At 43.4% G+C, this 13,304-nt stretch overlaps 2 protein-coding genes across 4 annotated transcripts in view; both read right to left on the bottom strand.

Annotated features, from left to right (window-relative positions):
* The window catches only part of PRKAA1 (protein kinase AMP-activated catalytic subunit alpha 1), a 35,898-nt gene extending 31,017 nt beyond the window's left edge, over positions 1 to 4,881 (bottom strand). Inside the window, exon 1 of one of the 3 annotated variants that reach the window (XR_014517249.1) lies at positions 4,710 to 4,856. Coding sequence is in view for 1 of the 3 variants with exons in the window: in XM_083466051.1 (XP_083322177.1) it covers positions 4,710 to 4,812 (103 nt within the window). In the remaining 2 variants the exon portion in view is untranslated. Of the gene's footprint in view, positions 1 to 4,709 lie in introns of all 3 variants that reach the window. The other 2 variants (XM_083466051.1, XM_083466052.1) reach the window with 2 other exon arrangements.
* Positions 4,882 to 9,296: 4,415 nt separating this feature from the next.
* On the bottom strand, positions 9,297 to 12,902 carry RPL37 (ribosomal protein L37). Its single transcript, XM_083466344.1, has 4 exons — positions 12,746 to 12,902; positions 11,015 to 11,150; positions 10,256 to 10,340; positions 9,297 to 9,402 (listed from the first exon to the last, which is right to left on the bottom strand). The coding sequence occupies exons 1-4, from the start codon at positions 12,746 to 12,748 to the stop codon at positions 9,333 to 9,335; spliced, it is 294 nt and encodes a 97-aa protein (XP_083322470.1). The 5' UTR covers positions 12,749 to 12,902; the 3' UTR covers positions 9,297 to 9,332.
* Between the last annotated feature and the right edge of the window lie 402 nt (positions 12,903 to 13,304).

Raw genomic sequence — 13,304 nt, 5'->3', positions numbered from 1 at the left:
CCAACTCCAAAGTAGGAACACTGCAGCACAGTGAAGTACCAATCCCCCTGCCACAGCGCAAGTCACTCTTGTAAAAAGAACAAAATGGCGACTAGACTTTCTGTTTTTGCGCCCGTAACCTAGGTTCCAGGAGCCATGTGGCCAATAATTTTCTATCCAAGTTTCTAAGGCTATAAGCAAATGTAGTGCTATATAACGGTCATGCAAGGCCCAACAGGACTAAAAACTCCCTGAACACCTCCCTGAAGGTGCTCAATGCTCCTAAAGATTTAGTTTGGGGCCAAAGAACTTAAGTAATTGCCAAGCTCTAATTGACATGGGCTGGGTTGACAGTGAAATTCTCATTCTAGGGAAGACCTGAATTAAAACGGTTGTGCAATGTGGAAGAAAATTATTTCCTTGTGATAACTGCTTTCTTTTTGCAAGATGGAATAAGACCTCACCCAGATATAATTGGGCTGCAATTTCCTGTGAAGATACACAGGAAAAGAACAAAGCATCTGCCACATGCTATCCAAATATTCACGTGATGATTCTGATTCCATCAGCTATTCAAGCCCCAAAATAAAAATGCTTGAAAGCCTGCTGGAAAAGACAGGGTAAAAAGTTCCACAAATACATACATGTATGCGTGACCTCAACACACACTTACATTTCGGAAAGGCCCCCTCAGTGATCCTTTACACAAGAGGACTAAAAACCTGCCCAGTTATTACCACACCAACATTCTCCCCTCTTATGTCAATTCAGCTCTGCTAGTATTAGTCAGAGAGGCTGGAACAGCATTCGAAATTGGCATTTTGATTCGTACATTTAGTGATTCATCCGACTGAAAATCCTGTCTCAGACAGCAGTAAGCAAAACAGCAGATGCTTAATATATTTCTTCGAATTGCCCACAGAGCAATTGCTGCAAGAGAGATAATTTCTCCACTGAGGTTTGCATTAACAGCTTATACCACCTTTAAAATAAATTTTAAAAGCTACAAGGCGGGCATGTTACAGACATTGTTCCAGTTCTGTTTGTTTTAAAACAGGTCTGCCAATTATTTGACTTATTAATGGTATCAAACTAATCCCACCTGCATATATCCGGAATACAAATGGATACCTGCTTTTAGTAACTTCATGAAAAGACTGAAAATAGGTTGCAAAACACTATTCTAAGTCTGCAACCCTATGCACACCTTCTTGGAAATAAGTGTCATCAAACTTCTCCAAATTTCTACATAAATGTAAGATTCAAGCTGCAAGGCCTTGTTGACTAGAGTAGCTAGAGCACATTGCAGTTACACAGAAAGTACTGAATTAGAAAGCTGGGTTAGGACATTGATTTTATTATGTTCATCTTCGATAATCACCTAATCCATCACAATTATTACTTTTAGCAATTGCCTTGCAAGGTCCTCTAGAAAATCTCAATTCATTAGCTCCTAAACTTGGTTGATACACATTATACAGTCTTAATGTCTACTATTCTGCTAGCAAAGTATTCTACTCTAGTACACGGGTCCAAGTTAGGCAATGCCATTTATTTGGCCAATGCATTCTGAACAAGTGACACAGAACTTTGTCAGACAGCCTAGAAAGCCAGTCAGCGCTCAGCGACAAAACAGTACCAGTTCAAAGTTTACTGTCAAGTCCAAAAACCAAACATAATAAAGAGCAAACTACTGTTTTGAATATTTCTGTGCAATTTAGCAACAGTAAGAAGATCCATTAACAGCTTTTTAACGCTGCTTGCAAATACACGCAGAACCTTCTGCGGAGTAGGTCAATAAGTCATTTTAGCAAGCAGTTGGAAAAGGTATCTGTACCTTATCTTTTTCAAGACAGAACATTTGGACAAACAGTAAAGAGTATCTTCCTCTACATTGTCCCCGCAAATGAAGAGTGATCATCTGCTGTGTGGAAAGCTCTTCTTGTCAGATAGTAGGTGCCAACAGATCACAGCTACTTACTAATGCAAGCAAAACTTTAATGTGCAATTGTGCAAGATTTATTCAGTTGCATCTGGTAAATAGTCTGTCAGCAGTCCCTGAAGAAAATGGTTTGCCACAGTCACTTATGCTCTTGCAACCTCCTAGATCTATTCCTGTAGAGGTAGTGCTCTCTAGCCAAGGTGCAAACAGATGCAAAATACTACCCTCCAATTGCTTGCCGGAATCATGCAAAGAAGGCACACTGCCCTCGTTAGCACATCACTTTTAAATATAGCTAACCTTATGGTTGCCATGCAACTGAGAGCTAAGCCACTGTTTGGCTTAGAAGTCTGAACCGATGCACATGGTTAGTCTCTGTCAAACAAACCATGACCCTGGGTTTGGATACATTAACCCAAGACATGGCTTAGTTCTTGATAGCACAGGAGCAATGGAGGAATGAAAAGGCAGCAATTTTTTTCCTATGTACACCAGCCTGCATTAAGCCGTAGTTAAGCTTGACCGTGGTTTAAAGTGATGTGTGAACTGGGTGTTTACCACTTTGGATCACCTACACTTTGACTGACTAATTCAAGATACTAGCTCCGATTACCTTCAGAGCATGAAATTAGCAGGGCCATTATATTTGAGGAAATGTCCCCCCCCCCATATGAGCTTCAGGAAGAGCACTGCTCCAGGTATCACCCTAACGGGAGGTTAAATAAGGGCCAGCCCAAGCCAACAATCAGTGCAGAAAGCTACCTTGAGAGTCAAAATTCAAGAGGTAACATGTTATGAAAAGCTATCAAGGGACAACAAAACATCCTCTGATTAGCCTTATAGGAAGAGAATCTCTCCATGTTTCCACTTGAAAACGCCCTTGAGGAGGAAAGCAAATCACTCCACCCACAATATGAAGAAAGAGGAAAGTGATGCAACAAAGTTAATTTTTATCAAAATAAAGTGATGCCTGGGTTAATCCATCAGCTTGATCCACAGCTAACCATGGTCTTGCTGTTGGGACCACACTCTCACTCCTATGTTCTGGATCCTCACCCTCACTATGACTTCTAGCTCACTTGGCTGAAATGCAAAAGCAGGAACCGGGAAGCAAGGGAGGGAACTGAAGCATGCAAAGAAGGAGCAAAGGAGTCTGAAGGACAATCCCATGGGCCAAATCATTGTCTAATTGTTACAAGTGGGTGATGAGGCCGGACACTTTCTGGCAACACTACAATTTTAGAATATGTTCCCAAAGTGAGTCTGCCAGACTACAAAACTATTAGGATTCTGAAGACGAACCAAATCCTTATTTATTTCAGCTAGTTTTAAATGTACAACTACCTACCCTGTCTTTATTACTTTAATGTGCATAATTATTTTATGATGCTGAGTTAATTACTGTGGTATCTGTATCTGTTTTGTTTATTCCTCCAAGTCATTTCTTTTGTGAAACCCCTGAGACTTGCATCTAAGTAAACATGATTAAGATAGGCTTGTAAGATCCAAGACCACATTAGCAATATCTCCAATGGTGATTTTAGAGGGATTTTTTTTTTTTGGCAAGAAGTAACAGAGAAACAAATTCCACCCTTGCCAGCTTTTAGTAAGAACACCATGAACTTGAGATTCCATGTATACACATCAATCACCTCGGCTTTAGCACTCATAACTAGCCTGTTCTTTTTAGAAAGAATTTATAGACTGTTGATTACTGCTGTAAAGTTTTCCAGACAGAGCACAATTCTCTACCTGACCCTATTTACCAACACTCTTATTTTAACATATCACTTTCAGGACACATCCCAGCAAAAGCTGCTTATGGGGAATGGGGGGGGGGGAACATGCAGCCCTGGACTGGTTGAAACTGGTTAGGGCAAGAACAAGGAACTTAGCCCTGGCTGCAAGCAGCAGGAGGGATTGCAAGGTGACAGTAACAGAAAAGAAGTCTGAAGGTGAGTTCACAAAACTACACATCAACTGCTCCACATCAACTAATTAGGAAAAAAACACAAGCTGTCACTCCTGTGAGTCATCCAAGCCATAAATGAACATACCACTTCTTGGAAGTAAGTCATATCAGAGTCAGTTGGGCTTACTTCCGTCTATAAAGTGCAGTGGATTGCAACTGCAAGGCTGCCTGCAACCCAGAAACCCAAATGAATTCAATGGGACCTTGTGTCCTGAGCGAGTAAGTTTGTTAAGGATCAGGTTGTCAGGACACAAACCCTAAACTCTGGGAGCAGAGCCTCACTGAACTGACTGAGCTCTTACCTCTGAGTAAACATGCACAGGTTAGGGGCTGCCCTGCGGGGTTAAGCCTTGCAATCCTACACCTTCCCTTCCATAGAAGTGAACTTGCATCCGGATAGGCAACATAGACCATCTTGCATTAGCAGAGCCATAAGATATGGGTTGCTGGGAGGTTTTGCAGGCAGATTTTTTGGGGGGGTGGGTCTTTTCACACCCAATCCTGATATTTAGCTGGAAGACCGAAAGGTGCAATCAACCTACCTTTTCCCCGACCCCCCAAAAAACGAGAGCCCCGTTTTGCAAAACTGGGGGGGCAAAGCTACTACTGATGCAACCCCTCCCCAGGTTACTAAGCAACGCCCCCTCCCACCATCGCCTCTCCCACCCCCCAAAAAATTCTCCCCGTTAGAAAAAGGCGCCAGCAGCCTTTGGGGTGGAAAGGACACAGCCCCTTTCCCCCGCCACCCTGACCCCAAATGATCCGGGAAGGGGGTCCACTCCGCTGCCGCCTCCGCCCTCCCTGCCCCGCGCTCACCCTTGACTTTGCCGAAGGTGCCCACGCCCAGCGTGTCCCCCAAGATGTAGTGCCCTATCTTCACCCGCCCGTGCTCATGTTTCTGTTTATCCGCCGCCGCCATCTTGCGCCGAGAGCCGAGCCTGCGCACAAGGGAGCGGGGGAGCGAGGCGGCCCGGTGCCCTCCCTCCTCGCCAATAGGAGAGAGGAGCTCAGGCGAGGCTGTGCGGGGTGCGAGGAGCCTCAACCACACAAGCGCCCGCCCGCCTCGAAAGCCCAGAAGCGAGACTCCGCGGCTTCTTCTTTTTACCCCGCTTTTACCTAGGGGCGGGAGGCGGGTGGGGAGACATAGGCAGGCAGGCCTCGGGGGGAAGATCATTATTCCAAATAATCCCAGAAGACCCTCCAAGTGTCCCCGTTTTCCAGGGACGTCCCCGATTTAGAGAAGGCGCCCCGGTTTCTGATAGGATCCCGGATCCCTATTTTCATTGCAGAAATGTTGGAGGGTATGGAGGTATCCGACCCCCAGACGACTGATGGCAATCAGTGTTTGTGTTTTTTTGTTTTATTATGTTTTTTATGTATGTTGGGAGATGCCCAGAGTGGCTGGGGCAACCCAGTAAGATTGGGGGGGGGGGAGGGATAAATAGTATAATTATCATTATGGAATGGAAAGTCCCTATTATCATCGGTGAAATGTTGGAGGGTATGTAATTTCCTTCTTGGGAAATTAGGAAACGACAGAAAGCCTTGCTTCTAGACCCTAGAGTGAGCCTGATTGAGTTCAAGGGGACTTGTTTCGGAGGTACAGTGGTACCTCGGGATGCGAACAGGATCCATTCCAGAGCCCTGTTCGCATCCTGAACAGAACGTAAGACGCGACTACGCGTGTCACGTTTCGTCGCTTCCGCGCATGCACGTGACGTCATTTTGACCGTCTGCGCATGCGAAAGCGGCAAAACTCGGTCCATTACTTCCGGGTCGCCACAGAGCACAACCCGAATATACTTATCCTGAAGCGTATTTATCCCGAGGTATGACTGTAGATGCTGTTTAGATCACAAGCCTTTTAATTAAGCTCAGCAATTCGGTTCCTGGGCTATGAACAGTCTTGAGTCCATGGCAGTGGGGAAAGGCATATCATTGCCTTCTGTCTTTTATGATCTAGTTGAGATCCCTGGACTAGATGACCCTTGAGATCCCTTCCAATTCTATGATATATATGTGTGTGCATAATAAAAAATTCCAGTAGCACCTTAAAGACCAACTAAGTTAGTTCTTGGTATGAGTTTTCGTGTGCATGCACACTTCTTCAGATACACAAACTATGTGTGTGCATAGTTTGCTTCAGCACATGCACAACTAAAAGACCGCAATAAATCCACTCCTTCGCGCAGCACCTTGCCCTATGGGACTCGCTCCCACAGAATATAGTGATGGCAGGGCTTGCCCAAGACATCTTGGCACCTGAGTCAAACCACAAGTGTCCCTCTCCCACCCTGTGCCAGGGAAGAAGTGGGGAGTGAAGATCTACATCAGGACTAAGATCTGCATTCCTTGGAGGCTGAATCTGCTGCCCCAGTGAATCCTGCTGCCCAAGGCAGTTCTCTTACCTTCCCTCATAGGTGGGTTGACCGCCACCACCTTGCATGGCTTTCAAAGTGGATTAGGCAGATTCATGGTGAATAAGGCTGCCCACTGACTCCTAACCATTCTGGACGTGCTCTGCCCCCAGTCATCGAGTGAGGTGAGCCGGAGGCATGGTTGGTAGTGTCTGCTCCAATATTGTGGAATTCCCTCCCAAGAGATGTTAGACTGGATCCCTCCTTGTTATCCTTTTTAGACTGGTGATGCTGACCACTGGTTCAAACATATTCAAACATTTCCTGGCAGATAGGAAGATATTTACCTGTCTAATTTTTGCAGGCCACGCTAAGATTAAAATACATGGCAGTAATCAGTTTTTAAGAGTTACTAAATGTATTCCAGAATAGCTGAAACACAGACACACAGAGAAGAGATTCTCTCTTCAGAAATGAACCTGGCCAAGGGCCAGATCAAGGGAGGTGCAATAGGCGGAAGAAAGGCTGACTCACAGTTCTCCTTCTCTTCCGTTATAAAAACACACCCACTATTTCACACAGAGAGAGGCTGGATTCCCTCCAAGGTTACTCAAAAATATGTTGCCCTGTATTAAAAGGTAGATGTTTTAAGTGTGCATGCATAGGATTGCAGCATTAATATGCCAAACCTGCATTAGCGCAGGTGAGTAGTCAGCACTGCAACAAAACAAAGAGATAACATTCTCTGGAAAGAACAATCAAATGAGTACCTGCTATTGGGTCTGGCTTTGTTCGCATTATTGCAAATCACTGGCTACGATTCACCCATGCCTATAACGAAATAGCAGCCACCTCATGTAATCAGCAACACAAATGAAGTATTTTCTCCAGTTCTGGCAGCAGTGCTCCTTCGTAAAGGTGCAAGGGAGCCTTTGGAACTACAGCCTTGTGGTTTGTGGGTACAGCTAGAATTTCTTAAAATGTGGACATGACCACAGTTTCTGCGGTGTGGGACAAAATAACTGCTGCAGTGGTACATGGTGGGGAGGGCTCATAGTGAATCACAAAATACTGGGAGTATCCCAAGAACAAGTGCACACACTTCCATTGACCTGCATGCAGGTGGTGGGAGATTGTCTGCAAAAATGGCTGCTGGATGGGGACCTTCTGCATCCGATTTACAACTCCACTGAAAAAAAATGCATTTGCTGAACTGTGGTCTCTCCTCCCAATTAGGTATGCTCAAACCCATCTTTTACATGCCTAAGCATTAACTGGAGCATCAATCAGACCATTGGTTGATAGAGATCAGTACTGCGTGCACGGACTATGGCAGAATTTGATACCGGATGGCATACTTACAGAGCAGATCTCAGCAAGGCCCTACTTCACTGTGCCCGCCAATGACCAGACACTGTCAGATCTTATACCAACAAATGATCTAGAAGGTAATCCATAATTACTGAGAAATAATGCATTTTGCTACTTTTCTTAAGTGTTGCTTTTAAGCTCTGTAGTCCAGAGTTGTTGAATGTGCAAAGTCCCAGTTATGCTGAAATTTTTTAAAAGTTTTTTCTTGAAGCTATCAAAAATCTGGTTCTGTACATTAGAGAATATAGCATTTCACGTTAGTGCTTAGTATTAACTACAGCAGTTAATACTCAGAGCAACCTGCCTTGTAAACCTATATTTTTGGCCCAATGCTATGTTCTGCTATCTTGGGTTTGTGTGTTGGAGACCAATGTGGAGACAGCAAAGAAGTCAATGCTCATGGCACTCTCAAAATTCTAAATTTGCCCATGTGGCCCAAAACTTTGCCCATGTAATACTATCATATATAGCACAATCCTTACTTTATTGGACCTTTCCCCTTACAATGGACAACTTTGGCAGTATATTAAATGCAAATACAGTAGGTGATATCCAATGTTAGTCATACTTGTAGTAGAATCTCTGACACTCAAGTATTTCGATTTCAAATACTTGACGCCGCTACGTCAAGGATACCCAACACTGAACATCTCATAATATGCCTTATTTTAATTCACTATATACTGGCAACTCGCCCTCTGACAAATTCGACATTTGAATTGTAATAAATACTTGTACAGGCTAAAATGTATGATGGTTTAGGTCAAGACTACAAAGGCAGCTCCACCTCTATTAAACCAAAATGAAGCTGTTCCTAGTATCGTTTTACTAGTGAACTTGCAGAGGAATGTTTCAATAAATTTCAGATGTGAAAGCCCCCACTTGATGGGCCAATTTCAAACCTCGGGCAAGACCTCGGTGGATATAATCCCATTATTTGGAAGTCCTAAGTAAAATGAAACCTGACATGGCTATGTTGAAGGTAAGCCCAAAATGCTGAGATGTTTGTCAAATCAAGTCTTTCCCCTTTGCAACAATAAAGCAATGCTTGTTGTAAAGACCAACAAAGCAAAGTGATAAAACAAGCGCTCAAGGAAACAAGAACCTTAGTAAATATTTAGCATAGGGAAAAGGTGCATTTTTTTCTATGCAGTTTGAGTTTTTGTTTACCATTGCTAACCACATTAAAGTACAGTTGTGATCTTCTTTATGCAGTATTGCACTTCAGAACATTCCTGGAACAATTTCATTTTGGTGCAGCACTGGGACTGCTTTGGAGCAGGTGGAGAATTATACCAAGCACTTTAAGGATTACAGCCTAAATTACCATCTTCTATATGTGAATATACAAAGCTAGTTGTGGACACTCCAATAAAACGTATTCTTTATGTTAATAAATTTCTGGAGCAAGTTTTCTCATGACACATCTTCAACATATCCAACTGTACCATACCACCAAAATGAAGCTTGACACAACCAGTACTAAGGTTTTGGGTGTGTGTTGGTTTTTTTTGGGGGGGGTTGTATATTTGAACATGAGATTTTATATATTTATCTCATCATATTTCAGATTCCTTTCCATCAGGAACTATCTGAACAACCAAGCTTGAACAAAGGTCTCAATGTGGAAGAGGAGATACTGAGGAACATGTAAAGATGACAAGCGTTCTTAGCAGTTCAGGCCATTTATTTTAAAAACACATTTGAGTCCTTAAGATGAGCTGGATGCTGCAACAGCAGCTCTCTTGGGCTTTGGCGCTGTTCCTTCACGGAATCCATTCCTGTGTATACAAGACGAAGTGGAGTTAGTGATTACTACAAGGGTTCTAGAGCGAACATTTCCATTTAACTGATTTTAGTGCTCTTTTTAATCAGCTTATCTCAGTTAAAAAATGAAATCACTTATGAACTCAGATGTTCAGACTTTTGTTTTTTGTAGGCATCATAGATAAGCTGCTAAAATGAATAAACACTTCTCAACATGCTGAACGTGTTAAAGTGCCCTTTAATGTTTCCACACACACCCAGAGGGGTAGCTGTGTTTGTTGCAACACAAACCTGTCTTAAAGACTAACCAATTTATTATGTCATAAATCTTCATGGACTAGCATCAGCTTTGTCAGATGAGTGAACTTTAATCCTCAGTTTCAAGTATATACATTGCATGTGTAAGTGTGTGTGTGTTAGGGGATGGGGGGTTAAAGCAGTAAGATTAAAAAACCCTGGTAGTGTTTTCAACAGTATAATGGACTTCAAGATGCACTGCTGGAAATATATCAGCCATTGGGGCTGCTATTTGTTTAGAATACACTGCCAGGTTAAGACTATTTACAGTGCAATCCTACACAAGTTTATTAAGGAGAAAGTCTCACGGAGTTCAGTGACGCTTAATCTCATTTAAGAGATATAATTGCTTTATTACCAATTACTGTTGTAATGGACATGACTAACAGGCACATTAATCTAGTTAGCTAGAACTCATTACTTCTAATTTATTAATATTTATACCCTGCCCATTAAAAAGAAAACCCATCATGGTAGCTTACAGCATATATTCATATGGATCTTGCATTAAATAACCCACATTACATTCCAGAACACATTATCTGTAATAGCAAGGATACTCTACTGTACCTGAATCTGCGGTAGACCTTTTTCAGATGCCTCATACGGCCAGTTCCAGTAGTATTGCGCCTCTTGGCCTTAGCACTCCAGTTATCTAGAATACAAAAAAAAGGAGATTATGTGATGCATTACAATCAAGAAGCAAGTTTATTTGATCTGCGTATCAGCTTTCCTCCTCTACTGCCCATTTTTATGCTCACAAATAAGGCACAGAGAGTGACTGGCCCGATGTCAGCCAGTGGAACACATGGCTTGAGTAAGGATTCAAACCTTGTTGACTTCAATACTAGTCCCTACACTTTAACCACTCTACCCATGCTGCCTCTCTTTGAAAAGGTCAAGGGTGGAAAATATGAATAGCAATCTCAGAAAATGTGAAAACTTTTTGTTCTCCACATATGTTAAAACTGTGAAACACACACACAGGTAATTAGCCTGCCCATTTTTACTAGTGTGCTCAAGCTAGTAGCCTGAATTTCTACACTGAATTTCTATCAAAGCAGAAAAAGGATAGCACAACCTGTTACTCCTTCCTCAGCCCAGTCACTTGCCTGCATGAAACCTCTGGTTGCCTATAGCTACAAGTCATTAAATCCAAAGTTATATTAAACTGGCTACACTGTTTTACTCAGGCAAAATATTTTCACAATAAACTATGTATTTGCATTTATATAGTGCAACACTATGGAACTCAAAGCAGCAAGGTATCACAGAACCAGTCATGTGAAAGTCAGATATGTTCCTGCATTTGGGAAGCTCTGCACTTACACTTTCTCTTGCGCTTAGCAGGATATCCACATTTTCCACAGGTGGACTTCTGGAGATGATAGGCCTTGGACCCACATCGACGGCACAAAGTGTGCGTCTTATTACGACGCTTTCCAAAGGAGGATGTTCCTTTCGTCTAAAACATAAATGGAAATGTTTATGCAAATGCTATGATTATGTAGAACATTCTTAATCCTACACTTTGATAAAGCATTAACGAGCAACAAGTGTTTTATAGAAAAAACCAAGTGTACTTTGCATACATAGTATAAGGACAAAAGTTATTGGGTTGGTACAGCATATGAAGAGTGTGAACTACAAGATATTCAGCTCCCATCTCTGCTATGCCATTCACTTTGTGGTTTCAGAAAAGCAATTCTCCCTCAGTCTTTGCCCCAGCAAGACAGAAACAATGCTGGCCCACTGTTGGGATAACTAGGATCTTTTTGAATGTTTCCTTGAAATGTACTATATACATGCTCATCATCCCATACCAGCACAACACAGCTGTCATGACTGGAGGAAATAGGAGTTGCAGTCCACCAAATTAGGAGGACACCAGATTGGTGAAGGCTTAACCATACAAAAGACGTGAAACATTTCTAAAATGAAACCACAAATCTCTCATTTCCACTGAATGACAAAAACTACAGAAAATTTATGGTGGGTTTACAGGCACTGTCAATTTTCTGTGCTCTTTTCCAGCACTACCTTATTATTAAATGAAAGGCATGCTTTTCACTCAAAATAACAACGCATTTCAGATTTTAAATGAATTTCAAATCCCTCTAAGAACGAGGGGTGCCAGCCTCCTTCAGAAGGTGCCCAAAGCCCCTTACCCTTTTGCCAACCTTTTTGTTTTTTAGTTCACCTTTCCATTGCTATGGTTGTGTTTGATTCAGTTGGTATACCAACAAAACCCAATAAAATATTATAGTGATGCGATCCCTGAGGCATCTGCCCCATTGAAACTGAGGTTTTAATCTGAGTATGCATGGGTAGGATCCGGCTGTAAAGCATTTTCGAACATTCACAAAGTTCACTGAGACACCCTTAGGCATTTTAATACCAACTGGCCAAAGCATCAGTATTAGGGGACCTATGTGTACACTCGCACACATAAGCTATCCAACATGATGTATGCGATATATATTAAAAGAACCAAGAGCTTTCATTTTTCTACAGTACTTTAAGGTGATTTTATTTATTAAGAAACCCGAGCATTCTGCATCCTTCTCAGTCCAGTAGCATCTTTCACTCCAGAAATCAGAGCAAACACATGCTAGCCTAACACGCTAGTATACTTGCAACCCATCAACTTTGCAGCCACACGTTTAGTCACTCCCATTCCTCGCCTTAAAGCAACGCTAGAAACAAGACTACGGGTCGTGGCTCGAGCTGGGAGGTGACCCGAGCCAGGCCCGGGCCTCTGCACGGCTCCTCCTCTAACCTCCGCCCAACCAACCCGTGGCGCTGCCGAGACAGACGGAGCGCGCTGGTAGGCCCAACCGGGCCTCCTCGTAGCAGCTCCCCGCGCTCTCTTCGCGCTATGGGACTCGAGGCTCCCGCGGCTGAGCGCGGCCGCAACGCCTGAGGGACGGGGCCAAAAATACACGGCTTCCCGTCTTTAGCAGTCTCCGGGGAAACGCTTCCCTACGCGGCCCCGGCCGCAGGGCCCTAAACGGCGACGGATGGCAAAGGATTCCCCGCCGCCCCCAATCCCGCACTCACCATCTTCCTTCAGCCGCCACAACCAAAGAGAGCTAGCTCCGCCCCCGACTTCCGCAATATCCTCGCCGCGGCTTCCGGCGAAGGAAGCGCAACCGCTTAATAGGCTCCCTTGAATAGGCATGCGGAGGGGGAGCGGAAGGGGAAAAGGGTGACACGAGGAAAGGGCTCCGGACCGGCGGGGGAAGTGACGTCAGTGGGGGTGGGCCCGAGTCTCAGAGTTCCCTATGCGCTACGCAGCCTCCCTTGCAAATAGTAACTTACAAATAATAGTATAACGACGCTACAACCCCTGGAGGCGGCAGCGGACATAGAGTTGCAAATTCCTTTTTCTTTTTTTGGAGGTGATCTAAAAGCAAACGGCACAGATGCTTAGAAATTCTGCGGTGAATTTTAATGGGCCACAGTATTCGATAACTTGCTTGTACGTTTTTAAACAACTGTAATTTTTTCTTGATTTTATTGTTTGGTCTTAGCTGTTTTGAGATGTGTGTTTTTTCTCTCTCACCCCGCCCAGCAGTGTATAAATTTTATGAAATAAATGGACCACCTGCAAAACTCT

Source organism: Podarcis liolepis (genome assembly GCF_965112155.1).
Source record: "Podarcis liolepis genome assembly, chromosome: 11".
NCBI classification, from domain to species: Eukaryota; Metazoa; Chordata; class Lepidosauria; order Squamata; family Lacertidae; genus Podarcis; species Podarcis liolepis.
Note: the sequence above shows the minus strand (reverse complement) of the source record. Positions and strands in the feature narration are given on the sequence as shown.